The 24,924-nt window shown below is 55.9% G+C and overlaps 8 protein-coding genes across 8 annotated transcripts; 5 read left to right on the top strand and 3 right to left on the bottom strand.

Moving 5' to 3' along the window:
• Positions 1–27: 27 nt before the first annotated feature.
• Positions 28–5,567, top strand: QBC33DRAFT_571850 (uncharacterized protein). Its single transcript, XM_060430629.1, has 7 exons — positions 28–136; positions 196–774; positions 856–906; positions 970–1,254; positions 1,320–1,479; positions 1,546–2,291; positions 2,343–5,567. Exons 1-7 carry the CDS (start codon positions 134–136, stop codon positions 5,349–5,351), a joined length of 4,833 nt encoding a protein of 1,610 aa, XP_060281515.1. The 5' UTR covers positions 28–133; the 3' UTR covers positions 5,352–5,567.
• A 209-nt stretch (positions 5,568–5,776) lies between these two features.
• Positions 5,777–6,817, top strand: QBC33DRAFT_176171 (uncharacterized protein). Its single transcript, XM_060422396.1, has 2 exons — positions 5,777–6,332; positions 6,387–6,817. Exons 1-2 carry the CDS (start codon positions 5,884–5,886, stop codon positions 6,685–6,687), a joined length of 750 nt encoding a protein of 249 aa, XP_060281514.1. The 5' UTR covers positions 5,777–5,883; the 3' UTR covers positions 6,688–6,817.
• A 779-nt stretch (positions 6,818–7,596) lies between these two features.
• QBC33DRAFT_593442 (uncharacterized protein) lies at positions 7,597–9,496 on the top strand (the record flags this gene model as incomplete). The annotated part of the gene is made up of 3 exons (XM_060431730.1): positions 7,597–7,898; positions 7,955–8,155; positions 8,215–9,496. The coding sequence occupies exons 1-3, from the start codon at positions 7,630–7,632 to the stop codon at positions 9,494–9,496; spliced, it is 1,752 nt and encodes a 583-aa protein (XP_060281513.1). The 5' UTR covers positions 7,597–7,629.
• A 489-nt stretch (positions 9,497–9,985) lies between these two features.
• Positions 9,986–11,954, bottom strand: QBC33DRAFT_496057 (cytochrome P450). The gene is made up of 2 exons (XM_060425562.1): positions 10,280–11,954; positions 9,986–10,213 (listed from the first exon to the last, which is right to left on the bottom strand). The coding sequence occupies exons 1-2, from the start codon at positions 11,651–11,653 to the stop codon at positions 10,082–10,084; spliced, it is 1,506 nt and encodes a 501-aa protein (XP_060281512.1). The 5' UTR covers positions 11,654–11,954; the 3' UTR covers positions 9,986–10,081.
• Positions 11,955–12,054: 100 nt separating this feature from the next.
• On the top strand, positions 12,055–14,568 carry QBC33DRAFT_545097 (fungal-specific transcription factor domain-containing protein). Its single transcript, XM_060428531.1, has 5 exons — positions 12,055–12,222; positions 12,286–12,414; positions 12,502–12,650; positions 12,710–13,882; positions 13,998–14,568. The coding sequence occupies exons 1-5, from the start codon at positions 12,152–12,154 to the stop codon at positions 14,486–14,488; spliced, it is 2,013 nt and encodes a 670-aa protein (XP_060281511.1). The 5' UTR covers positions 12,055–12,151; the 3' UTR covers positions 14,489–14,568.
• Positions 14,569–14,665: 97 nt separating this feature from the next.
• QBC33DRAFT_571846 (Hydantoinase B/oxoprolinase-domain-containing protein) lies at positions 14,666–18,577 on the bottom strand (the record flags this gene model as incomplete). Its single annotated transcript, XM_060430628.1, has 2 exons — positions 14,666–15,119; positions 15,201–18,577. 2 exons carry the CDS (start codon positions 18,575–18,577, stop codon positions 14,666–14,668), a joined length of 3,831 nt encoding a protein of 1,276 aa, XP_060281510.1.
• Positions 18,578–19,142: 565 nt separating this feature from the next.
• On the top strand, positions 19,143–21,915 carry QBC33DRAFT_496048 (major facilitator superfamily domain-containing protein). Its single transcript, XM_060425561.1, has 10 exons — positions 19,143–19,557; positions 19,649–19,682; positions 19,750–19,842; positions 19,926–19,978; positions 20,082–20,322; positions 20,401–20,442; positions 20,522–20,675; positions 20,752–21,154; positions 21,368–21,446; positions 21,507–21,915. The coding sequence occupies exons 1-10, from the start codon at positions 19,371–19,373 to the stop codon at positions 21,730–21,732; spliced, it is 1,512 nt and encodes a 503-aa protein (XP_060281509.1). The 5' UTR covers positions 19,143–19,370; the 3' UTR covers positions 21,733–21,915.
• A 455-nt stretch (positions 21,916–22,370) lies between these two features.
• On the bottom strand, positions 22,371–23,657 carry QBC33DRAFT_517058 (uncharacterized protein; the record flags this gene model as incomplete). Its single annotated transcript, XM_060426171.1, has 4 exons — positions 22,371–22,676; positions 22,743–23,042; positions 23,112–23,371; positions 23,444–23,657. 4 exons carry the CDS (start codon positions 23,655–23,657, stop codon positions 22,371–22,373), a joined length of 1,080 nt encoding a protein of 359 aa, XP_060281508.1.
• Between the last annotated feature and the right edge of the window lie 1,267 nt (positions 23,658–24,924).

The following is a 24,924-nucleotide window of genomic DNA, read 5'->3' as shown; positions in this document are numbered from 1 at the left end:
GATTTCCTCGAAAATGTCAGACAAATAAAAACATCCTCGAATGAAGCCGCACGGATAATTGACCACCACACAAAACACACATTCGACCATCGAGCCAGGCTGGTGACAGGTGGCAGGCAGGCGGTTGCTAAGGATGGTAAGGCCGAATACCGACAGCCGCAGGGAATGGATAGCTAACAGCCCTCAACAACGTAGTTTCCCCGCAAGCTCTTCAGCTCATCCAGGAACCGCCGAGTGAGCGACCAACTCCTGGAGCCGCACCGCGCTACGTCTCCTGCCGGCTCTGGAAAACGCAGCAAAAGCATTGACAGCGATGAAACCCTTCTGCCTGAAGGCAACAAGCCTCCTGAAAACCGGTCGATGTCCCCCACTCCGTCGAATCCCCGCAAGGCAGGAGATAGCCTCGTGACAATAGCTGGGCTGCCTCGGCGATCAAAGTCTCCGCGTCCAGACCGAGCCTCGGATCCGTCGGGTTTTACCTTGCTCCATTGCCCAGAGGGCCGGCCCGTCGCCGATATAATCTTCATTCATGGCTTGGGCGGATCAAGCAGACTATCATGGTCTAAGAACAAGGACCTGGCTTTATTTTGGCCTCTACAATGGCTTCCGGCGGATCCAGACATGCATCAGGCTAGGATCTTCACGTTCGGATACGATGCTTTCTTTCTTTCACCGCAGAGCACAACACTGGGAATATCTGATTTTGCGAAGAATCTGCTCTATGATCTGCTATACGGCCGGGATTCCCATGGGCAGGACCTGCGCTTTGGGCAAGTATGTTACATATCGCCCGAATATCTCCCTTGCACCGGTATCTCCAAGTCATTGCTAACTTGTCTGTCCGTTTGTCCCTAGGTGCCAACTGTGTTTGTAACACATTCCATGGGCGGTCTCGTGTTCAAGAAGGTCACTGCTCTCTCCCTTTCGCCGGTTGAGCCCTTTTTTTAACGACCCCATCTCCGTGATTAGGCATATTTGGATGCCAAACTGGACCCCCGCTATGAGGCGATTGTGGAGTCCATCAAGGCGGTCATCTTTCTTGCGACACCCCATCACGGCGTAGACCTTTCGGAATTTCTCAACCGTTTGCTCTCGATCAGCTTCCTCTCTTCGTGGAAGCAATACGTTGCGGAACTTCACAAACACGGCCCATTCCTTCGAATGATCAATGACCAATTCCGCCATGTTGCAACTCGTCTTCAAATCTTTTCATTCTACGAGACTCTTCAGACACAAGTTGGCCCGGCCTCTGTTGTACGTTGATCACTCCGCGGGCACATTGATCGGGTATGTTTGCCTCTGGTGCTGATCTTAAACAGACAATACTGGATAAAGAGTCGGCAAAACTGGGCTACCCGGCCGAGATTTCCCGTTCGCTGAATGCGGATCATCACAACGTCTGCAAATTCGACAGCCCCCAAGACCCGAACTATCTCGTAGTTGTGGGGGCACTGAAGGCTCTGATATTATCCTTTTCAGGTACGTCGTACCGCGTTGGAAGGCAACCGCATCTCTCGCGCATGAGCTAAGATGTTTTGTGATTAGATTCCGAAGCAACTGAGAAAGAAATCGGAAAACTCCAAGGACTCTTGTCACTTTCTGGCGACGTGGACCACGACCTCAGTCACTTCTGGGGTCGCAGAGCCGAAGGGACATGTGAATGGGTTCTCACAGAACCTGCTGTCGCCAAATGGACGTCGTCCCCTTCAACATCTGAGATCCTATGGGTCCATGGTAGACCCGCTCGCGGGAAGTCGGTCTTGTCCTCCTTCCTCGTTCATCGGCTCCGAGATCAAGGGGCTCTCGTTCAACATTTCTTCTTCAGGACTGGTGACGAGACAAAACGCTCTATCGGAGGTCTCCTGAGGTCCCTAGCATTCCAGACCGCGCTGAAAATTCCATCCTACCGACGGGCCCTTGCCAGCCTGGCCAGCGGAGGGGGATACAGGCCAAAAGAGGCGGATTGGAAACTGACGTGGAAGAGATTGTTTGCGGACTTGCTATTCCAGATCGAGTTCCACGCACCGCTGTACTGGATAATCGACGGCGTGGACGAGTCTGGTTCTCCACAGCACATCTTTGAGTTGCTGGCCGAGATAAACAAGTCATCAACACCCATCCGCGTTCTCCTCACCAGCAGGTGGAACCCAGCTCTCGCATCTACCTTCCAGAGGGTCTCCTCTAAGGTCCCTGCCACTGCTTTGTCCATTGATAATGACACAACGGACATCCGGATTTACGCGGAGGAAGAGCTCAGCTATCTCATGTGGAACTCTTCGATCAAGGGCGAAGTAAGGACCAAAATCCTAGAGCAAGCAAACGACAACTTTCTATGGGTGTAGCTCATATTGGAAGAAGTTAAGGATTGCCACACCGAGGTCGACTTGAGAGAAAGGCTTAGTGAGCTCCCAGCGGGGATGGAGTCACTTTACGGGCACATGGAAGAGACTATTCGCCGCATCAGGAGACCCAGTGACCAAAATCTCGCCCGTCAATTACTACTCTGGGCCATCTACGCGAGGCGGTCCATCGCCATCGATGAGCTCTCTGCGATTTTGAAGCCCGAATTCGGCCACTTGCTAGACTTGTCGACCACCATCAACAGACTCTGCGGTCAGTTCATCGTGTTGGAAGGCAACAACCGCGTCGCGTTGCTGCACCAGACAGCCCGAGAATACTTGACAAGCACCTCGACCTTGCCGTTCTCGCTCGACGCCTCCGATGCGCATGACGAGCTATTCAAGCAGTCAATAAACGCCTTCTTAGACAAGGGCCTCCGTTCTATGCTGCAAATCGAGCCCCCAAGTATTTTGGAGTATCGGGCAAGGTCATGGACCCACCACCTTGGTGCCCTCAAGAACTCTGAGGAATCCGACGACAGATTGGACATTCTGATCAGGTTCTTCTCCCAGCAATCTGTTCTCCTCTGGATACAGGTGCTGGCCTCCGTTGGCCAGCTGAAGGTCCTGATCGAAGCTTCGCACACACTCCATTCTTTCGTCCAGCGGAAGAGGAGGACGGATGCGGCACGCGAGCCTTCACTTCGACGGTTCGAAGACCTGGAAATCCTCGAAGCCTGGTCACGCGACCTGTTGAAAATTCCCGGGAAATTTGGCAGTACCCTCTCCCGGGATCCCACCTCTATCTTCACCTCCATTGCACCGTTCTGCCCCCAGAGCTCCGCTATCTACAAGACGTTCAGCCAACTTTCCTCATCCACTGTTCGGGTCACGGGAGTTTCGGAGGACTGGGACGATCGTCTTGCTCGAGTATCAATTGGTACTGAAAACCAGGTCTCTCTAATCGCCTGTTCTGGTCGTCATCTGGCCGTGGTCAACAATTTTGGGGCAATAACAATATGGGACAGCGCCACGTTTCACCAAGTGCAGCTATTGGAGCATGGTGAACCCATATCTTCCATCTGCTTCAACTCGAAGGGGGATTGCCTTGCAACTTACGGGTTCCGCACAACCAAGATCTGGAGCTCCCAGTCGGGACAAATTATTAGGTCTATCGAGAATCCTTCAGAAACTAGAGCCCTCTGCCTATCCTTTGTCGATCGAGACATGGCCTTGATCATGGGCTCCGACCGTCGATGTGTCATGAGGGTCTCGGTGGAGAATGGGCATGGGAGCTGGGAGCTGGTCGACGCGGCGGTCTTGACCGAGGTCGAGTCACTAGAAGGCACTTACTTGAATTCACCTACCGCGCTGGCGATTAGTCCCGACGGAAATAAGATCGCTGCTACCTTCAGGAGGTTCCCCTTGACAGTCTGGTCACTTAGCCCCCCTGTCAGGGTTTTCAGGCGACTGAACCGAGGCCATACGCAAGACCGGAACCCGAATGCACTACCTTTCGCAAGTCGGATCTCATGGCACCCCAATAGCGATGAACTTCTTGGCATCTTTCTCGATGGATATTCTTTCCGGATCAATATCCTTGATGGCACATACCAGGAGCAGCCACCCGATCCTGGGCAAATGCCCGCAGATATCCATTGCAGCCCGGATGGAACGGTATTTGCGATCCAAGGCATGCATGGGACTATCAAGTTGTACGACTATCAGACGTGGACCCTCATCTACCAGCTCTCCTCGGAAGATATGATCACAGCCTTTTGCTTCAGCCAGGATGGGCGGAGGTTCTACGATATACGTGGGAGTTGCTGCAATATCTGGGAACCTAACAGCCTCATAAGACTCTCCCTCATCGATGACCAGGCTGCGAACAGCAGCCAAGCACCCGACGAAAGTGTGGGGCGGTCAAACATGGCCTCAGAATCCTTTGCGAATGATCCGTCGCCAATCGTTTTGGCTTCTCCGATGCCTCGTGGATCGTTGGTTTGTCTCGGTGACGAAGAAGGGCTTGTCGAGCTCGTCGACTACAGCACCGATAAAAGGATCCACGTTTCACAGACAGCTACCAGACTCGGAATTGAGCATCTTTCCTGGAGCGACGATGGGGTGCATTTTTGCTATTCCGAGATTGGCGGTCGAATTTCCCTGATCGAGGTGCAGCCGACGGGAACCGGATGGAAACAGCGCCGCATCGCGAGATTCAAGCCCGGGTTGGATGGTGGCAGAATCACTCAATTGCTTCTGTCCTCGGATTCGAAGACTCTTCTTGTGGCTTCCAAGGAATCCGCGCAACTTTGGGCTTTGAGCCCGGTTTCGTTACAGCAGCAGCACAATTGCCCCATAACCTCCCCGAAATGGGTAGCCCATCCCGTTTCCAAGGAACATGTCATCTCAGCCACGCCAGGTAGGCTCATCCTACACCAATGGGCGGACCTGAAGGAGGTAATGAGCTGGGATATATTGGATCCCGAGACCGAGTGCCCACCTGCAGTCACGCGACCAGCCCTCTCGCAGGACCTGGCCGAGGATAGCACCTCTCACCCCGGAAACATCGAGGAGATGGTAGAGCGCATAACGAAGACTCACTACCAGGGCCATATAATAGTGACCATCGCTCGTCGGACACGCTCACGCAAACTGCGACCAAGATATTTGATCTTTGAGGATGTGCCGGTGAATTCCCACATGACCACTGAGAAAAGTTATCTCACGCCCCTGTGTATCCCAGAGGACGTTGCCAAAGAGACCGAGAGCCCGCTCGACATCCTCAAGGGAGAGAGGTTAATATACATTGACCGGTCCTTCGGAGTGTGTGCGTGGCCTCTGAGGTCTTCTCGAGGGGTTGGCGACGTGCAGCGGTACTTTTTCATCCCCAGAGACTGGTTGCCGGATCAGGACATCGGACTTCTCCACATCACTTCCTCGGGTTCTATCCTGTGTCCTCGCAAGGGAAGTATCACGGTAATAGAGACCTCGATCGGGTCCGCCTGGTGAACAAAACCACATAGACTCGTGCTTCGTCCTGTTTTCTGTCAGGGGGAGGGGGTGTGGCTGCTGACTGTGTATATACTTAGACATAGGAATAAAACTAGGATATCAAGTAAAGGGAATCATTTTCGTGTATCCCATGATTGACAACAGCGCTGATGGCCGAAGACTCGAGTCCCTGTTTTAGCAGTCAAATAACAATGTTCTATCAACCCTCTGATCTGCCTGGGTGGAAAAGGGGTTAAGGGAGTAGGTGGCTCGTGCACAAGGATCACAAGTGCCCAGCAGCAGTGTGGAGTCATTTCGACCACGAGCCATTCGCCCGGCAACGCCGCCGCGTAGCGTGGAGTGTGGGTCTGCGGAGGATGCCATGCAAATAGTTACGTGTTCTAGACTTTTCGAGTGGCGGTGGCTTTTTTGGTGGAGCTCAAGGTAGAGCCCCAACCCTGCCGACATCATACGACGCCGACAAAATTTTCAATTCAGTCGTTGTAATAATAATAAATTCTCAAGACTGGCCTGCGTCAGCTGTTGACTTATGGCATTTCATTCCGAGACAATGATCCCCAACCACTATCCAGCCAGGCCAGCGACGCCGCCGCCGCCGCCAGACCACCGGGAGAGCTACACCGATCATCTTCGCCACTGCGCACGCACCTCGGTCGATTTCGAGCCGTTGAATACGCCGCTTCCTCTGTCCGCTGCGTCCAGCAGGCCTGGGTCCCCTATATCCCGGCCAGGCAGCCGCCAGAGCTATCGCGCCCCCAATCCGTACCCGCAGGAACGGATGGTCTATCGACCAAGATCAATGTCCCCTAGTCCATATACCACCCCTATCCATAATCGGTCCCGCCCTGCCTCCTACATGCAGGACCGGCTGGACCATGGATACAGGTCACCCTCTCCCAGTCCATACACCACTCCAATACCAACCCAGTCCCGCCCTGCGTCCTCCTACATGCAGGACCGGCTGGACCATGAATACAGGTCACCCTCTCCCAGTCCATACACCACTCCAATACCAACCCAGTCCCGTCCCAGCTCAGCATACTTCTCGCCAGCCCAGCCTCTCCCCGCACTAAACGAGAAGCCGGGAGAGCTACCAAGGAGCCCTACGCCAGATACGCCACGGACATACGACCCCAACCCGGACTTTTCGCTGGTTCACCGTCGCATAGCAGAGAGCAAACACGACACGCGCGTGAAGCCTGGGTGTTGCGGTCTCTGCGAGGTCTCATCTGCCAACGCAGTAGGGATGAGGATCGGTGGCTGGCTGACTGGTCTTTTGACTCTTTTCGTCGCGGGTTGTGCTCCAGCTCTTTGCGCTGGGCTTTGTCGTTAGACATGCATTAGATATAGATTGGGAGGAGACGGCGAGGGGAGCGGACGGAGAGGGGAGGTGACGGTGGATGCCCCCCTGCCACCATTGCGTTTGGGGATACGCGCAGGCAGCCCTTGCCAGTGGCAACGAGGTTGCGGCTTCCGCGGCGCTTGTGGACGATTCATCTATTTACCGTCTTTGTAACATCTGGTGACCACGCCAAGGTCATCAAGGCCGTTGTATATCGGGGTCCGTCCTAGTCCACGCGCATGGTTCTACCATGCACAAGATATCTTCTGACATTGGATCTTGTCCTCGCGCGCGACGTTGGAGCGCTTCTACTTTTCGACCACAATTTAGTCTGCTGGGTAGGAGAACTCAGAGGCAGAGACAAGGCTTACCAGGCTCGAGCGACAAGCCTGTAATTAATTATCAACTAATGTGTAATTATTCTTTAATGCTGAGATTAATAAGTTTTCACTACCACATCTTGGGAACTTGGCTGACGTAGTCGACATCTCAAAATTTTCCTCCCACTTGCCCCACCGAGTTCCGCGAGTGTAAGCCAGGGGAGAAAGCGATCTGGTATACGGAAAGGAGGAGGAGAAGGCCCCATCATAATGGGATAGCTCTAATATGCTTTCAAAATAAGACAATTCCGGTGCTAGATATTCCGCATCCCTAGCTGGCTGCGGCAAAATGTACGGGTTCTATGTTACAATGAAACAAAACACTATGGTTTATACAGGCAAAATTGCAGCTAGAAATGGATTAACTTCCCCGGTTAAAATAACACTGTAGCTTAAGATGCAGTGAAAAAAAGGGCTGACCACTGCCTGAAACTATCAAGATGCACCCACTAGTGATGGGACGATGCATCTAGTGATTCCTCTAGTGTCGTCCTTCCATTTCACCTTATCGACGCTGTGCCTCTGCACCTCACCAGGCGTTTAGGGTGGAGACATGATGATCCTCACAAGTGCGCTCTTCTTTTTGACGTCTGGAGCAATAACAGCAGTGGCAGCAGGTAACGCATCTTGCAAGAGCTTACCAGGTGATCCGGATTGGCCATCAGACGGGGACTGGAGCAGTTTGAATCAGACGGTTGGCGGCCGGCTTATTGCGACGGTCCCGGTAGCAAGCGTTTGTCACTCTGGAGGACCATTCGATGGAAGGTACAATGCAACCGAATGCGCCTATCTCAAGGCGCTCTGGAACTACTCTCAAGCTCAGTAAGCATGCCTCCTCCGTCAACCATGCTCCAGACTCTAATACTAGGATTATCTAGCTACCCTTTCCCAGGAGAAGTTAGTTTTCCCTTCGCCCAGAACCAGTCCTGCGACCCTTATACGCCAAAAACAAAACCCTGTGACCTTGGCCATTATGCGAGCTATTCAATCAATGTCACAGGAGCCGCCGACATTGCTGCAGGTATCGATTTTGCCAGAAGGAACAATGTCCGACTTGTCATCAAGAACACTGGTCACGAGTACGTGCTTGCAAGTGGCTGGGAGCAGTGCAAGCCAACTAATTAACGTCCACGTCTAGTTATCTTGGAAAATCAACCGGAAAAGGGGGCCTCGCACTTTGGACCCACAACCTGAAAACGAGAGAGTTTATCGAAGCATACAGTAGCGATTACTACAAAGGACCAGCCCTCAAGCTCGGTGCAGGAGTGCAGGGATTCGAGGCATATGAGACCGCCAATAAACATGGACGTACTGTGGTCGGCGGTACTTGCGCCACTGTTGGGATAGTGGGCGGCTACTCTCAAGGAGGTGGCCACTCCACCCTCAGCGGTCTGTACGGCTTAAGCGCAGACAATGTTCTAGAATGGGAGGTGGTAACAGCGGATGGAAAGCATCTTGTCGCGACGCCGACAAGCAACCAAGACCTTTATTGGGCCCTGGCTGGCGGCGGGGGCGGCACATTTGCGGTTGTCTTGAGCATGACAACAAGGCTCCATCCAGACAGCCCCATAGGCGGCGCATATCTACGCTTCGACGACGAGCAAATCGGCAGCGAGGCGTATTGGGATGCCGTCGGGGTCTTCCACGCTGGGCTCTCGCCCATCCTACGCACCGGGACCACGATCCTTTACTCAATCTACAATAGCACCTTCAGCATGTTCGACTTCACAGCACCGAACAAGACAACAAATGAGGTGATTTTGCTCCTACAGCCGATCCTCTCTGAGCTCGACAAGCGTGGCGTCCCCTTCATCTTCGAGGCACACTCATCACCGACTTTTCTCGAGCACTTTGCGCAGGATTTCGGTCCCCTGCCCTACGGCCCCTTTACGTCCGGCCAGGTGACCAGCAGCCGGCTAGTCCCGCGTTCAGTAGTACAGGACCCCGAGCAGAACAGCATGTTGACAAGCGCGCTGCGCAACACCACGGCCAACGGCGACTTCTTCCTGGCGTGCCAGGCGCTCGACCTCAGCGCCAACGTTTCCGTGGCCGCCAATGCCGTGCTGCCCGCGTGGCGGGAGGCCGCGTCGCACTGCATCGTCGTCGGACCGTGGGACTACACCGCCGATCTGAGCGTCGCGGGGTCCGAAAACAGGATGGCGGCGAAGGAGGCGGCGCTCACGGATGTTGTAACGCCGCAGCTTGAAGCTGTGACGCCCGGTTCCGGGACGTACCTCAACGAGGCGAACTTTAGGCAAAATAACTTCCAGCAGAACTTCTACGGGGCAAACTATCCGCGGCTGCTGGAGGTGAAGCGGAAGTATGACCCTGAGAATGTGTTTTATGCGGTCACTGCGGTGGGAAGCGAGGATTTCGTTGTGGACGATTGTACTGGGAGGCTTTGTCGAACTTCGACATAGTGTTGTTGGTGATGTCGAGCGGTATGTGATGGTACTCTTAGGCGTCGGAAATTACTAGCATACCGTTCACCGGGGAGATTCATTCCACAATTTTAAAGCATAATTTAGGTTGTGAGTTTATTGTCATTGATCTGTATTTGGGCACTTTTGGTTGTACCAGGCAACGTCACACTACCTAGTGGAGACGCGGGCGTCCTTCGGGCACCATGTCGGCCTCGACGCAAGCCGCTGGTCCGTGCCTGCTGCGGCTGCCATCCGGGGCATGACTCGTCCAGCCAAAGGATAGAGACGGGGCTGGTGTAGGCTGTGCAGTTTCACGTAATTGTCGACTCGCCGTCCCACACGTCTCTCACATATTCATAAAAGTTCGGTTGGCTCTCGAGCATAGTGACGGAAATTTTCTCATCGGCTAGCACATTCGCCGACATCACAGGGTAGAACAGACACGAGTTTGCAAACATACTGACTGGACTTTGGTTTCGACAGTCAGGCGCGTCTAATGTGCTCTATTGCGCAATTTTGTAGGCTAGCCCTAGGAATATGACAACAGCTTTTGAACGGTGCACCTTTCTGGCATTTATGCCATTACGGTATTGGTGCATCTGGTACATCAATCGGTTGCCTCTTCTTGACATGCATCCAGATAGGTGGTGGGTACTTGACAGCACTGATTCGTACCGAGCCCACGACATCCTGACCGGGATCGACAAGGTCCATCTGCATATGTCGGTTAGTGACTTATCGTATGTCCCGGAGCCCCAGCCTCGAACCACTTCGACTTACCTCGAAATTCATAAGAAGTAGCGGAAGAACCTTCTTCATCTCGAGCCACGCAATATGGAGACCTGTGCACGTGCGCTTGCCAGCGCTAAAGGCGAGAAAGGCTCGGTCCATGCGGCGGTGCTGGTCTTCACTAGCCTCGAGCCAACGCTCCGGCCGGAAGGTCGACGAGTCCTGTCCGTACACGTCCTCATCCAGATGCACCGCGTCGATCTGGCAGCCGACCACGGTTCCAGCGGGGATGTACTGGCCGGCGATGGTGGCGCCACCCGGCGGCACTATGCGGTCAAGACCCCAAGCGGCGATGGGGAACACGCGCATCGACTCCTTGAGCGTCGCGTCGAGGTATGGCAGCTGGCTGACCTGAGACCACCTGGGCGGGCTTGTCAAGGTCCCCGCCCGCTGTGCCTCGTCTAGCTCTGCTCGCAGCTTCTGGGCCGCAGCTGGGTGCTTGCAGAGCAGGTAGAGCGTGTAGGCTATCGTGCCGGCCGTCGTGTCGGCGCCCGCGCCAATGGTTGACATGATGATGCCTAGGATCTCGTCGTGCGATACAATGTCCGGGTACTTGGCCTGGCCGTCGAGGAACTTCTGCAGTAGGTCTTTCTTCTCCGTCTGGTCGGCAGCGCCCTTCCGCGCCATCAGCTTGGCGAGTCCGACGCGGGCCAGCGGGCTGTCACCCTGCTTCCGCAGCAGTGATGCTAACGGTCCCTTGTTGAAAAGGTAGTCAGCGCCCGGCAAAGCCGCCCACGCATTCCAGTGGTCGAAGCGGGCCATGACGGCATCCAGTATACCGTCGACGTCGCCACCCTTGCCCATAAAGCCCAGGGACTCCCCAAAGGCGATTCGCATCAGCACGTCCATGGCAAATAACTGCAGCCAGTTGGCGACGTCGGTAGTCGGGTGGTCTTCAAGAACACGCACCAGCTCCGTTGCCGAGGTCTCGATCGACGCCTCGTAGTCGAGCATCGAGTTGGTGGTAAAGGCGCGTCCCGCCGACTTGCGCACCGCCGTATGCTGCCTCTCGGTCATGGCGATCACGCTCGGCACCGTGCGCCCTTGGCTGACGGTCGCTGCGCCATAGTATGATGGGCCCTTCAACCACACAGGACTGGTGCCGTATACGATGGGTACTGCCTTAGGGTCGCTGATGCTGACATGCCTGGGCCCGATGCGCACCAGTTTTCCGTGCTTCTCGTGCAGGGCGACAAGCCGGGCTGACCATCCCTTTGAGTTCTGGGCTCGGAAGCGCCAGAGGTCCGTGAAGCGTGCTATCCAAGGGCCCGGGATGCCGGCCAGCTTGGAGCTGGTGATAGCGAGTTGTACCACCAGGAGCGCTGCCCCCGCCAGCAGAAAGAAGAGAGTATACGTCGAGAGCATTGTAGGTGAATACCACGCTGATGTCTGCCGGTGAGTAGCTATGGTCTGTAGGCTATTAAGAGCTGACTGATTGCCTCGGATGCACCTCTTTAAATCAATCGGGCGGCTTGTCCTTGCTCTTTGTCATGTGGACGCGACTTCTTCGCCCTTCCTCCCCCCCAAACACTCCCGATGGAGATTGCAACTAGGGGTACGTATTCTTTTCCTGCCGACCGTGCAAGTCACCCAGCTGTGCCAGCTCACCGGACCGGGAGATGCGGTCCGACCGTGGCGTCGCCGAGTCAAGATCGGGTTGTGGGGCCGACACATGATAAGGGGCGATGGAGGACCCACCCCGACAACATGATAAGGGGGAAGGAGGACCCACCGGCTTCCCCGCATTCTCGGCGCCAAGAGATTACGAGATAACGCCGGGATCCTTCATCCCCGCATGATTGTTCTAACATCGGAACGATCGGTCGGCAGTGGTCGGTCGTTGCACCCCATGAGTCCCAAACCATGCAGGCCTCCAAGTCACTTGCCCGTCGGCATCAGCAGTCGCACGACGTGCTACGACGATCTCCAGTTGCGTACGCATAATGGAGCTCATGCTGTACCAGCAATCTTGAAAGCAGAACTGACTAGAGTCGCAGCTGTGAGCGCTGTCGGCGGCGGAAGCAAAAGTGTTGTGGCACTCCCCCTTACCCCTGTGCGGCCTGTGTCGATGCTGGCCAGACGTGTGTCTACTCCGAGTCAGAGAAGCGCATCAGCGTAACGGAAAGGTCAGTGAAAATTGGGCCATGGGCTCGCTCGTCTGCGTATCAATCTCTAGTGGACGACCATCTGCTTACCCCATAAGCTGCAAACAGCTATCTGCTCAGATTGCAATCGCAGGCGCGGGCGGCCGGTACGCGTGTAGACAATGGCATGCCCAGCCCGGCCGACACGACGGCCACGGAGGTCGATTGGGCCTTCCCAGGCACTGATAACTGGGTTCTGTGCCGGCCAGGACAATACCGTGAGTGCCGAGTCCCCCCCTTATGCGTCTCCGTACCGAGACACTCACTGCGCGTGTAGACTATATGGGCAACTCGTCGTCGACATACATTGCGAACCGGCTCAACCCGACGACCGAGACTCTTGCTTGGCATATATATCCGCACTATGAGGACACTTCGTGGCTGCGGCGTCCCCCGATGATGCCCGAGATGCCGCAGCTCCCACCGTACGACTTTGCTAAGCGCCTCTACCTTGCTCAGCACGCCTACATCGGGACCATATTTTCATTCCTCGACGATGATGGCTTTTACGACCGCCTGAACCATGTGTATGCCTCTCCCCCAGACTTGGGCGACCGCGACGACTGCCTCATCTACTGTCAGATGCTGCTTATCTTCGCCTTTGGCCAAATGTACTCGGTCAACCAGTGGGCCGGCCACGACGGCCCTCCCGGCTTCCACTACTTCAAGTGCGCTCTGCAGTTCCTGCCAGACGTGCGCGAGGACGGCTCGGTCCTGTTCGTCGAGGTGCTGAGCTACGTCGCCTACTACATGCAGACGCTGAACCGGCGCGACTCGGCCTACCTGTACATCGGGCACGCGCTCCGCATGGCCGTCTCGCTGGGTCTGCATCATGAAGTATTGGATCAAGAGATGGACCTGTACGAACGCGAGCGTCGCCGGCGGGTATGGTGGTCGACGTATAGCCTCGAGCGGTTGCTGAGCGTCACATCAGGCCACCCCATCTCGGTCAGCGACGATGACATGGATGTGCTGCTGCCTAGCCCAATTGAGGGCGAGGACGCACGCCGCTGCGTCGTGCTGCGCAACTACACGCTACTGTCGCGCATCCTGGGCCGCATCGGCCAGGACATCTACCGCAAAAAGCGCCAGTCCGGGACCAGCCTCTCGGCTTCGATCCAGGATATCATGAAGAGCCTGTCTGAGTGGTTCGCCGGCCTGCCATCCGAGATGCGCCTCGACCCCGCCGACCTCGACAAGCAGATCAACCGCGAGATCGTGTCTACGTACCTGCACTACTACCACTGCGTCAACATGACGGCGCGGCCGCTGCTGCTATATGCCGTGCAGCGGCAGATGGCAGCCAACGCCACCAACGGGCAGCGTGCCAGCGGTGCCCGCTGGGAGGACGGGCTGTCCGCCGACATTGTCAGCGTCATTGACACCTCCATTACAGCAGCCCGTTCCAGCACGTCCATCTTGAGCGCGGCCGCCAAGCATAACCTCGTCGGTATGTTAGCTCGGAATAACTTATTACCTAATAATGCTTACCTACCTCTCTACCTCTCTCGTCAATCCCACGATCGCTATTCGTATGCTGACTGATAATATCTGAATGCGACTAGCCACCTACGGTTTCCTCGACGGTGAGCAGGCCTTCTCAGCAGCGCTTCTGCTCGTCATGGTCAATATCGCCTTCCCCTACAGGCAGACGAACGCCTCGGCGATGGACACGGCACTCCTGGTGCTGCAGGGCATGGCCGAGAAGGGCAACAAGTACATCCGCGCGTGCCACACGCTGCTGACCAAGATCCGCGCCACCAAGAAGCCGAGCACGCCGCCACCGCCGGGAGACACGCACGGTGACGGCGGCCAGGGCGAGCAGCCGGCGTGGGTCGTGCCGGACGGTGGTGGTGGTGGCGAGCAGCCGGGACAGCAAGAACAGCAGATTCCGTTTGACATTGGCGCGGACGAGGATCCGTCCATGTGGGCTGAGGTGATTGGTTCGATCGGCATTGATATGGACCGCCAGTGGATTGAAATGGCGCTGATGCGTGGGGAGGATATGGGTGGGGACGGCGATGCTGGAAACTTTGATGATCGTAGAGAAGGATAGGGAATCTTCTTGGGTAATTATATGTATGTGCTTGTACAAACAAGAAAGTGAAATCATCAAGTACACACACGTAAAATGATACGCTTTTATTTATTTATTTACTGCGTCTCTTTTTTGCAGCATGATTATTCGAAAGCGTTTGTATGTACGGACGAATTACAGTACAGGCATACAACATCAATCCCTGCTGAACCCATTCACCTCCTTCGTCCCCCAACCACCACCTCCAGGCGTCATAATGACTACCCGATCACCCGTGCCCATCGGAACGCTCCCCTTACCACCCATACTAACAATCCTATTCTCGCCCGTGTACGCGTCCTTGCTCAGCCACAAGTTCAACCCAGTCTGCCCCGCCTCGCCACCCTCCATGCCGTACGGCCGGTGGACGCGGCGCTCCGACAGGATAGAGCACTGCACGGGGGTCAGGAACTCGATCTCGCGCGCCACGCCGTCGCCGCCCCGGAACTCGCCCTTCCCGCCAGTGCCCCCGCGCAGCTCGAACCGCCGCAGCACGCACGGGTACCGCTTCTCCAGAATCTCTGGGTCCGTGATCCGCGTGTTGGTCATGTGCACGTGCACCCCGCTCTCGCCGTGCCATGTCGGCCCGGCACCGGCGCCGCCTGCGATGCTACGTTTTGGCGTGATGGGTCAGTTTGGCTCATGATATCGAAGATAAAGGAGAAATCGCGAGGAGAGTGGCTTGGCTTACGTCTCGTAGTATCCAAATCCAGGTACAACAGCGCCGGTCGCCTCATCCACCTTGGCATCAATACCAAAGGTCAAGTTATTGAGGCAGCCCTGCGAGGCGGCGCACGCGCCGAGGGCCTTGAGAACGACGTCGGTGACGCGCTGCGAGGTGGTGACGTTTCCGCCGACGACGGCGGCGGCGCGCGTGGGGCTGAGGATGCTGGGGCGCGGGATGCGGATGTCGATGGGGCTGAGGCAGCCCTGGTTGAGCGGGATGTCGGCGCTGATCATGCAGCGCAGCGCGTAGATGATGGCCGAGTGCGTGATGGCCTCGGGCGCGTTGATGTTGCCGTACACCTCGGGGCCCGTGCCGGCGAAGTCGAACACCGCCGACCCGTCCTCCGCGATGGTGATGGATAGGCGGATCGGCGTCCCGTCGTCCATGAAGTCCAGCGCCTCCAACGGCCGGCCCTCAAAACGCTGGAATAGCCCCCGGAGAAGGTTCCGCACCGCCATCTCGGCTGTCGTCTGGATCGCGTACATGTACATCTGCACCGTGCCCAGCCCGTACTCGTCGATCAGGCCCTGGATGAGCGCGATGCCGCGCGTGTTAGCCGCGATCTGCGCCTTGAGATCCGACAGGTTGTCGCTGATGTTGCGGCTTCCAGAGCAGCCCTTGTACCGGCCCGGGATGTCCAGGAACAGCTCCCGCATGCGCGCCTCGTTGAATACGCCGCCAGACACCACCTTCTCGTACTCGATGGCCGTGCCTTCCTGCCACAGCTCGGTCGAGTTGGGGGGCATCGACCCCGGCAGGATCCCGCCAATGTCGGCGTGATGGCCGCGCGACGCCACGTAGAAGATGATCTCGTCGGTGCCGCGGGAAAACACGGGCGTCACCACCGTCACGTCGGGCAGGTGGGTTCCGCCCGAGACGGGGTGGTTGGCCACGAGCATGTCGCCCTCCTTCAGCCGGCCGAGCCAGTGCTGGTGCTGGAAGCGCACCGCGAACTGCATCGACCCGAGGTGCACCGGCACGTGCGGCGCGTTGGCGACGAGCCCGCCGTCGGGCGAGAACAGCGCGCACGAGAAGTCGAGCCGCTCCTTGATGTTGGTCGAAACGGCGGTCTTTTGCAGCGTGCGGCCCATTTGCTCGGCCACGGACATGAAGCGGTGGCCAAAAATGGTCAGCCGGATCGGGTCGACAGTCTCCGTAACCGCGCCAGCGATGGCGTCGGCCTTAGTATCGGCCTCGAGGTCGATGAGGAGGCACGTCTGCAGCACATATGCGACGGCGGCGGGCGCCACGACGATGGTCTGCGTCTCGTCGATGATGATGGCGGGGCCGTGCAGGCGGACGTTCTTCCCAAGGTCTAGCAGCTTGTAGACCGGTGTGTCGATAAACCCGAACTCGGCGTCGAAGTAGACGGGGCTGACCTTGGTTGGGGCGCTGGCCTCGCGGAGTGTCGCTTCCTCCAGCTGGCGCAGCGGACTCTTTTCGGTGACGGTCCCCGACGCGGCAACCGTCCGCACGCGCACGTCGTCCACCAAGACGGGACGGTCCAGAGCGAAGCTGAACTCGCGGCGGTGGCGCTCGACAAAGGCCGCGGCAAAGTCGCCATCCGCGGGCTCTAGAATCATCAGGCTGGTGTCGGACCCCTCGTAGCGCATATTGAGGAACAGCTCGTGCCGCAGGTGCTCGGGCCCGAAGCCCTGGGTGCTGAGATGGGCCGCGGAACGCTTCTGGAGCCCTCGCAGACGATCGGCGATGGACGCCTTGGCGGCGTAAAACTCGGCAGCCATGGGCTCCTGGGCCTCGTGCACAATGTCCGCCAGCGCTAGGCCATACGCCGAGAGGATAGACGAGTAGCGGTGCACGATGACGCGCGATATACCCAGCGACGCCGCCACGTTGCACGCGTGCTGACCACCCGCCCCACCGAAGCAGGCGAGATGGTGAGAGGAAGTCTCAAAGCCGCGCGCCTCGGTTAGGTTGCGAATCGGCCGTGTCATGGACTCGTCAGCAACCTTGAGGAACCCGAGGGCGACCTGCTCGGGCGTATAATGGACCGACTGATCGGCGTTAATCTTGTCGGTCAGCTCGGTAAATAGCTTGGTGGTGATGTCACGGTCAAGCGGTTGGTCCTCGTTGGGGCCGAAGATCTTGGGGAAGTACTCGGGCAGCAACCTTCCGAGAAAGAGGTTGGCATCCGTCACAGTCAGAGGCCCGCCCTTACGGTAGCAGGCCGGACCCGGATGTGCCGAGGCAGACTCGGGACCGACCATGAACAGACCATTGCGCCATGACAGGATGGATCCACCGCCTGCGGCGACAGTGTTGATGTCGAGCTGCGGCGCCTGGATGCTGACGCCAGAGATGCTCGAGGAGAAGGTGTGTTCTAGATTGCCGTCGAAGCGCGACACGTCGGTCGAGGTGCCGCCCATGTCGAGGCCGATGATCGGTACCCGAGCCTCGGGATCCCAGCTGGTGGCCGAGAAGCCGACGACGCCGGCAGCCGGGCCTGACAGAATCGCACGCAGACCACTGAAGTGGCGGAAGTCGACCAGGCCGCCGTCTGATTGCATGAACTCGACCCGGCAGCCATGGGCACCGGCGAGGCCCCCCTCAAAGTTGGCCGAGATGGCATCAACATAGTCTTTGATGACGGGGGTCAGGTAGGCATCGGCCGTCGCCGACATACCGCGCGGCACGACCTTGATCATGGGTTGCAGGGTCGACGACAGCGCAACCGACAGGCCGAGGCTCGAGGCTATGTCGCCGATGGTGCGCTCATGCTCGGGGCAGGCAAACGAGTTGATAAGAGCGACGGCGACAGAGCCGAACCCCTGCTCCTTGAGCGACCGGAGATCGGCCGTGACGGCTGCAACGTCAAGCTCCTGCAGGACGTGGTAGGTCTCCCCTGTCGTTCCCAGGATGGAACGGTAAGGAGCAAGGGCCGCCTTGTCGGCACGAGGGTGGGCGGGAATGACGCGCTCGTCCACCTCGACAACAGCTTTGAACAGAACGTCCGGTCTTGCCGCCGACAGGTCGAAGATATCAGGCCGGGCCTGGTTGCCGATGCGCAGCAGGTCGCGGAAGCCCTTGGTGGTCAGCAACGCGGAACGAGTGCCCTTGCGCTCGAGCAGAGCATTGGTTGCGACTGTAGTCCCCATGCGCAGACACTCGATGCCGTCGAGGCGCAGCGGGACGCCGCGCGGGATTATCTCGCCCGTTGCGGCCTCAAGCACGCGGCGGATGCCCTCAGTCGGGGCATCGGAATAGTTGGCGGGATCGACCGACAACAGCTTCAACACGATGTCATTCTTGCCAGGGACAATGGCGTGGACATCGGTGAAGGTGCCTCCACGATCAATGGAGATGGTGATCTTGGGAGCCATGGTGGATGAGGGGGGGGAAGAGCTCCAGTAGGGAGTATGGCAGCCGAGGGAGAAGTATGGCAGCTGAGGGAGTAGAGGAAGTAGTCAGAAAGAGTTGGGAGTAAGGGGAGGTATAAGGGAGGGAGGATGGGCGTTATGGATGGTACCCTATATCGTCAACTGGGAAACCTTTGTTGGCGGCGATGAGTCCGATCTGCTGCCGTCGAGAGGGCTCGTACGGAGCCGTAGTTATGCCTCTCGGGTCATGCTCTTAGACTTGAAACATGCGTCATCAACGGGGATCCACACCGGCGCTCTGCTACCCCATATCGGACGCTATGGCGATCTAGCTCTCCGCTCTCCCAACCCATGAGTCTAGCTTGAACCGACACTGACTTCGTCGGGCCTGTCCCTGTCACGTGCCGGTTTCTTGCAGCCGATCCAAGACGGCCCCACTCGCCGGCGGCAGCAAAAGCCCGATCAATCAGCGTACACGTATACTAGTGTATGTGGATAGGGGTGGATAGTGGAGCCGAAAGCGGAGGCATCTAACCTCTTACTGTTGATAGCAAGATAGCAAGGCTGGGCATATCTGGGGTAAGCGGGGTTAAATACCAAGCAAGACGAAAGGGGGAGAAATACGACAGATAAGCGATGTCGAGATTCAGCCAGCTTCAGCTTGGGCGATGATAATAAAGGGGATGATGCCTGGACGTGTCGGGACTCGAGACACCACCAACTTTAAGCTGACTCCTTCTTCCTATAATTATCGGAGCAAAACTTCTCGTTATTCGTCCCCATTCTTCACATCACCATGGCAACTATGGCGGAGAAGTCAGGCGATGATGTCTTCCAGGCAGACTCAACTGGCTCCAGCCACACTGGCACTGGTGCTGTTGACGAGGCTAATATAGAGATAGACGCTGAGTGGACCACCGCGGAGGAAACAGCCATCCGCCGAAAGTTTGATCTTACAATTGTCCCCATGGTGACGATTTTATGTGAGTTTCTAACCCCTTTCACTCTCCATCTATTTTGTTTTCTTAAAGCCATGTCAAGGCGGTGTGTGCTAACTCCCAATGTCCTTCAAAGACATGTGCTGTGCGATCGACCGAGCCAACATTGGGTGAGTGGTGACTCGGATGGCAACAGCTCGAACAACAAGACGAGTTGACCGAACTAATGTTCCGCAGAAATGCCAAGATCGAAGGAATGGCTAGCGACCTCAACTTGATCAAGTACCGCTACAACATCGTGCTTTCCATCTTCTTCATCACTTATTTGAGGTTTGTGCTCCCGTTAATTGTACCCCGCGCATGGCACCCGGGACTTTGCTAAAGAATATTCTCTTGTGCTATCACATTTGCAGCGTCGAAGTCCCAAGCAATGTCATCCTCAAACGTTTCGGACCACGCTTTTACAGTATGGATAATGCCTTCTCTCCACCCGTATCCACTGCTACGCAGCCAAATCCCCACTCCTTCCCCCCCTGAAGCCAATATTGAATACTAACCACCGCGTGCAGTGCCCATGCTTGTATTCTGCTTTGGGCTTATCTCCCTATGTACAGCCTTCGTCCAGTCATACGCCAGCCTGGCTGTGACACGCGCCTTCCTAGGCATCTTCGAGGGTGGTGCTATGCCAGCCACTGCTTTCTTCCTCAGCTGCTTTTACAAGAAAGCCGAGCTCTTCTTCCGGATGAGCATCTTCATCGCATCAAGTGCGCTAGCCAGCTCATTTGGAGGGCTTCTAGCTGCTGCTCTAAGGTATGATATTAGATCGTATTGTATCTGGCCGTGCGCCTCGGTTCGTGATCCTCGCTCACCCGTCGCGTTTACTATTAGTTCCATCCCACCCTGGGGCACCGCTGCTACGACCATCGATACGTAAGTGACTCTTTTCCCGGTCCTCTTGCAGTACATAAGGCCTCCTGCCCGCTGACCTGATACCCGACTATCTAATTAGCTGGCGCAACATCTTCTTCTTTGAGGGTCTGGTCACGATGCTCATCGCCATAGGGGCTACCTTTTTCATGCCCCAGAGCCCGGGTTCATGGAAGTACCTTACTCCGCGCCAGCGCTACATTGCTGGCGAGCGCATGCGGCGCGAGCATGATGCGGTGCGTGCGATAGTCCGGCTCCTACTCTCATGGGAGCCTTTTCTTTTCTTTTCTTTTTTAACCTTGGTGTATGCAGAATCCGAAGGAGGCGGTGACGTGGCACCACGTCCGCCAAGCAATTTTCAACATCCACACCAATGTGTGCGCCTGGTGTTTCTTCTGTACCAACTCGGCCGTACAGGGCATGGGCGCGTTCGTGCCCACCATACTTAAGGAGTTCGGCTGGACCTCGACCAAGGCTCAGCTGTACTCGGTTCCGCCTTACGTGGTCGCCTGTTGCGTCACCGTGGCGCTGGGTCACGCTAGCGACCGCGTCAACAAGCGTGGCATTTTCATGCTCGGCTCTGTGGTGTTTTCCATCACCGGATACTTCATGCTGCGCTTCTCCGAGGACGTCCACACCAAGTACGCCGCCGTTTTTCTGAGCGCGATCGGTATCTTTGCTGCGAGCTCGGGGTTCTTGAGTTGGGGCATCAATAGTAAGCTCTCACTCTCCCTCTCTCTCCTCCCTCTCCCCCTATGTGTGCGTTGTGTGTGCGTTCTCTTTTCTCTTTTCTCTTTTCTCTTTTCTCTTTTCTCTTTTCTCTTTTCTCTTTTCTCTTTTCTCTTTTCTCTTTTCTCTTTTCTCTTTTCTCTTTCTTTTTCTTTCTGGAATCGTTGGTTGCCCAAGGTTCAATACTGATCCTCAACAGACACCAACAACCCTGCTGTCGCCGCCGTTGCCGGGGGTTACATGGTGTCCATTGGCAGCATCGGAGGTGTCCTATCGACGTAAGTCTCCCTTACTCCCTGCCTATCTGTTTTGTTCGCTGCTGAGTTCACCTTGTCTAGGTGGACCTATCTCTCAACCGACTCTCCTAAATTTCACATCGGGCACTCCATAAACCTCTCTTTGCAGTTATTCTGCTTTTTCTTAGCTGCTTTTGGTCTCGCTCACTGTAAGTACGAGAACAAGATCCGCGCTCAGGGCAAGCGTGACCACCGCCTACACAATCTGTCCGAGGAGGAACTTCGCAAGCTGGGCCATAAGCATCCACAGTTTCGGTACATGGAGTAACGGGTTGCCTGTCAACCAGGTGTACGCGCCCTACAGCTAGTATGGGATACTGAGGCTGTTTGGTCGGTCATTTTCCTAAGTAATTATTCTCTTGTAAGCGGTTGGGTATAATTAGCTACTGCCTGCACATTTCAAGGCATCTGGCCTTCACTTGTCTCCCATCGCCTATTTCAATCTCCTCCAGTAAATCTTGTCACGAATGTGGCAGGAAGAGTGCAAGGCGAATATGGTATTTTCCTGAGCGGCACCGTGTCATGACTTGACATTTGCGGGCGTCGATTGATTGTGTCTGGCACGAGTACGCTAGCAAAGGTGGAATGCGATAACGCGGAGAATGTTACTGGAGTTGTCTGCGGGGAGTAGGGATTGCTGCCCATCGGGAAGAGGGCCGGGGTTCCTTACGCATTAGTAAACTATACTTCATCTCGTGGTACACTAATCAACTAGATTGAAGTCGTTTGCGCGCCACGCCACTCCACAACAGGGGTTTCGCATTATTACGGAGTTTACTAGTGTAGTTGCCCAAGAGGTCAGGTCGGGGCCCTGCTCACGCACAGATCAGAAACGATTTCCCTGAGACACCCACGCAGGCCTTACACCTTGGCGGGAACAGAATCTCGCTTCGCCAAACCAATGGCCTAGAGCGCACGGGGCTCGTCGCGCTTGATTGCATCTTCCTCGTCCTCGACCCTGACAGTATACGTGACTGACTTGATGATGGAGTTATCCGGCTGCTGCACCACCAGGATGTTCTCGTCGCTGTCGTTGTGGTGCCCGCTGACGAATGCGGTGCAGCGGTTGACACTACTGAGCTTGTAGGCTTGGGAGCCACCTGCCCCCAGATGCCTAGACCTTTCGCGTGACTCTCCTTTGCTGTTGGACACGTACTCGTTGGCCCGTCGCATGAATGCCGGGGCCAGGAAGGGCAGGGAAGAGACCATGTTCTGCCGAAGGAAGGTATTTGTTAGCTTTCCAGACGAACTGCTTCAGCGAAAGAAGGCGACACCTACACCGACGTTGAACTCAACTGTTCCCCATAAGACGAGTTGTGTTGAGTTGCCATCACCATACTGGATGCGATTGATCTGGATGCATCGCAAGATCGAACAGATGGTGGTGAAGAGACCGAGAAGGAAGATGCCGATGAGTGCGACCTTTTTGTTCTTATGTATGTTGAGCCGGAGAAGCACAGGAACCGGCAAGACAGCGACGATCACGTCACACAGGATGGTGACGATGGCGTAGGCTCTGAATGAGGGTCCGGAGGGGAGGCAACTCCCTTCTTTCAAGGGATTCCACGATTTATCGATCTGTGTGTAATACCATCAGTATCGGAGAAAGGCCTGACGGATTAGCAACCTGGGGTTGGATGGACGCACCGGCGAGCAAGCAAAAACCAAGGCAAACGTGCAGGCCAGGTGTGCGGCAAAGACCAAGACAATGCACCCCCATACCAGCCTTCGGTATGTCATCTGGTTTGTTCCTTTAAAGAGGCGCAGATAGCTGACGAGCAGAGCGATCTTGAAGAAGCTAACTCCGATCTGGTATATGGGTCGTCCCGCGAAGTTGACTCGAGTAAACAGGACCAGATTCGCCTCAGGTCTAAGGGCAATGGGCAGTCCAAGACCAAGCCTCGTTTCTATGTGTGCGCAACAGGCGTTGTGAGCATCGCTAGTCTGTGTGCATGCATTTGAGGAGGGAAGTTACTCACGGACAATGCAGAGGATGGAGTAGATGAGTGCAAAGGTCATGGACAGGGCCGAAAACCAGTCGTCAGCCCAGAGGCCGTAGCCTGAGAATCGGATCCATAGCCTCGTAGAGACCGTGGCAATCGACAAGACGGAGAGCACGCTGCAGACGGCGATGATGGTCGGGTACTCGGACTGAGCGTCGACTTCGGGGGTTGCGTTCTGTACCCAAGTCATGGCGTGCTGCCCCCGAGATCAGTAGAGTTCAGCTGTTGCTTGCTGCTTGTTGTTGACAAGTGGCGTGCTGGTGCCAAACCACAGGCACGGAGGCCTGAACATAATAATAAGGAATTATTTCCGACTTCTGCTTGATTCCTCCTCCTCGCCACTTTCTCCACGTTGACATTTAGCCTGGCAACTATTGTCCTATCCAGTGGGACCAGCCCCAGATGGCTCTCGTGTTAGAGACGCCATATCCTGTCAGCGAGGCCATGATGCATAGCGTGCCTAGGCATTCTGGGTTTAGCGAGCTGCAAGGTCTTCATATGCAAAACATTGCTGGTTCTGGGGAAGTGAGCAACCACGATGCTAGGACAAGGAACTAGCTCCTGGATCGATCCATCACAGCCCCATCGGATAGATGCCACCCTGCAGCCCCAAACAGTAGCTCGTCAATAACACGTGGAGGGAACATAAGGTCGGGTCAAAGCGATCACACTAGACAAGGGTCACGCCTTGGAGACAGCATCCCCATGCGCTTGCCGGCCGGCTGTTGGGGGGCTGAGCCTGTGGAAACCGGTGCACTGCTTCCATCTCGACAGTGTCGTGAGACTGTACGAAACTACCAGCGGATTGATGTTAGATTATTGATGTTAGAGTCCAGTTACCTTACTTATGTTGTGAAAACGATGTAGAGATTACCGCACGTTTATAACCTGTAATACCTTGACATCCGGCTGCCAGAGTGCTTCTGGCTCGTGTGGATGCCCGACCCCTAATTAGCTGCCAGGAAATCCCTTGGTAATTCGCCACCGACTAATTTCGCGATACAAAAATTATCCTTGCAAGAGGCAACCGGCACAATAACCATGTATTTCCACTTTCATTCCAATGTATTGAAGTATTTCGTGAACAGGTAGCTGCCCTTTATGTTGGTCTGCGAGGATTTCCACCACTCGCTGGCGTCTGATTCTGCGATTGGTTCCACAGATAGCTAACTTGCGCCGACGGCCATGCGGCGATGAGTCCACTGCTCTGGAGGTACGTGATTCGTCTCAATATCCCGTGACTCTCTGGGCAAATACTAATTGCGGGCAGAATATGCGCAAATGGGTGAAGACCACGAAATCCGCAAATATTTTCTCCAGGATGCCATCCGATATCGCGACCTAGTGCATCAGGGAGTAGAATCGCTGCAAAAGCGACTCATCCTTGGTCACTATGCCGTAGAAGTGATTTGGAAATTGTTCCAGTTTATACCCTACGCAAAACAGGCGGCGTCCTG

This window comes from Phialemonium atrogriseum, assembly GCF_030411735.1.
Source record: "Phialemonium atrogriseum strain 8032-3 unplaced genomic scaffold QBC33scaffold_20, whole genome shotgun sequence".
Lineage (NCBI taxonomy): Eukaryota > Fungi > Ascomycota > Sordariomycetes > Cephalothecales > Cephalothecaceae > Phialemonium > Phialemonium atrogriseum.
This window is presented reverse-complemented; position numbering and strand designations above follow the sequence as displayed.

What these genes read in the sequence shown, in the direction of transcription:
- QBC33DRAFT_545097 (XM_060428531.1), top strand. Translation starts at nt 12,152, where the DNA reads ATGCAGGCCTCCAAGTCACTTGCCCGTCGGCATCAGCAGTCGCACGAC. An exon ending in CGCATCAGCGTAACGGAAAG is followed by an intron (nt 12,415 to 12,501) that starts GTCAGTGAAAAT and finishes AGCTGCAAACAG; the next exon opens with CTATCTGCTCAGATTGCAAT. An exon ending in GTGCCGGCCAGGACAATACC is followed by an intron (nt 12,651 to 12,709) that starts GTGAGTGCCGAG and finishes CTGCGCGTGTAG; the next exon opens with ACTATATGGGCAACTCGTCG.
- QBC33DRAFT_496048 (XM_060425561.1), top strand. Translation starts at nt 19,371, where the DNA reads ATGGCAACTATGGCGGAGAAGTCAGGCGATGATGTCTTCCAGGCAGAC. An exon ending in TGCGGCGCGAGCATGATGCG is followed by an intron (nt 20,676 to 20,751) that starts GTGCGTGCGATA and finishes TGGTGTATGCAG; the next exon opens with AATCCGAAGGAGGCGGTGAC. An exon ending in ATCGGAGGTGTCCTATCGAC is followed by an intron (nt 21,447 to 21,506) that starts GTAAGTCTCCCT and finishes CACCTTGTCTAG; the next exon opens with GTGGACCTATCTCTCAACCG.
- QBC33DRAFT_176171 (XM_060422396.1), top strand. Translation starts at nt 5,884, where the DNA reads ATGGCATTTCATTCCGAGACAATGATCCCCAACCACTATCCAGCCAGG. An exon ending in CGGCTGGACCATGAATACAG is followed by an intron (nt 6,333 to 6,386) that starts GTCACCCTCTCC and finishes GTCCCGTCCCAG; the next exon opens with CTCAGCATACTTCTCGCCAG.
- QBC33DRAFT_496057 (XM_060425562.1), bottom strand. Translation starts at nt 11,653, where the DNA reads ATGCTCTCGACGTATACTCTCTTCTTTCTGCTGGCGGGGGCAGCGCTC. An exon ending in TACTTCTTATGAATTTCGAG is followed by an intron (nt 10,214 to 10,279) that starts GTAAGTCGAAGT and finishes CGACATATGCAG; the next exon opens with ATGGACCTTGTCGATCCCGG.
- QBC33DRAFT_571850 (XM_060430629.1), top strand. An exon ending in AGGACCTGCGCTTTGGGCAA is followed by an intron (nt 775 to 855) that starts GTATGTTACATA and finishes GTTTGTCCCTAG; the next exon opens with GTGCCAACTGTGTTTGTAAC. An exon ending in ACTCTTCGATCAAGGGCGAA is followed by an intron (nt 2,292 to 2,342) that starts GTAAGGACCAAA and finishes CTATGGGTGTAG; the next exon opens with CTCATATTGGAAGAAGTTAA.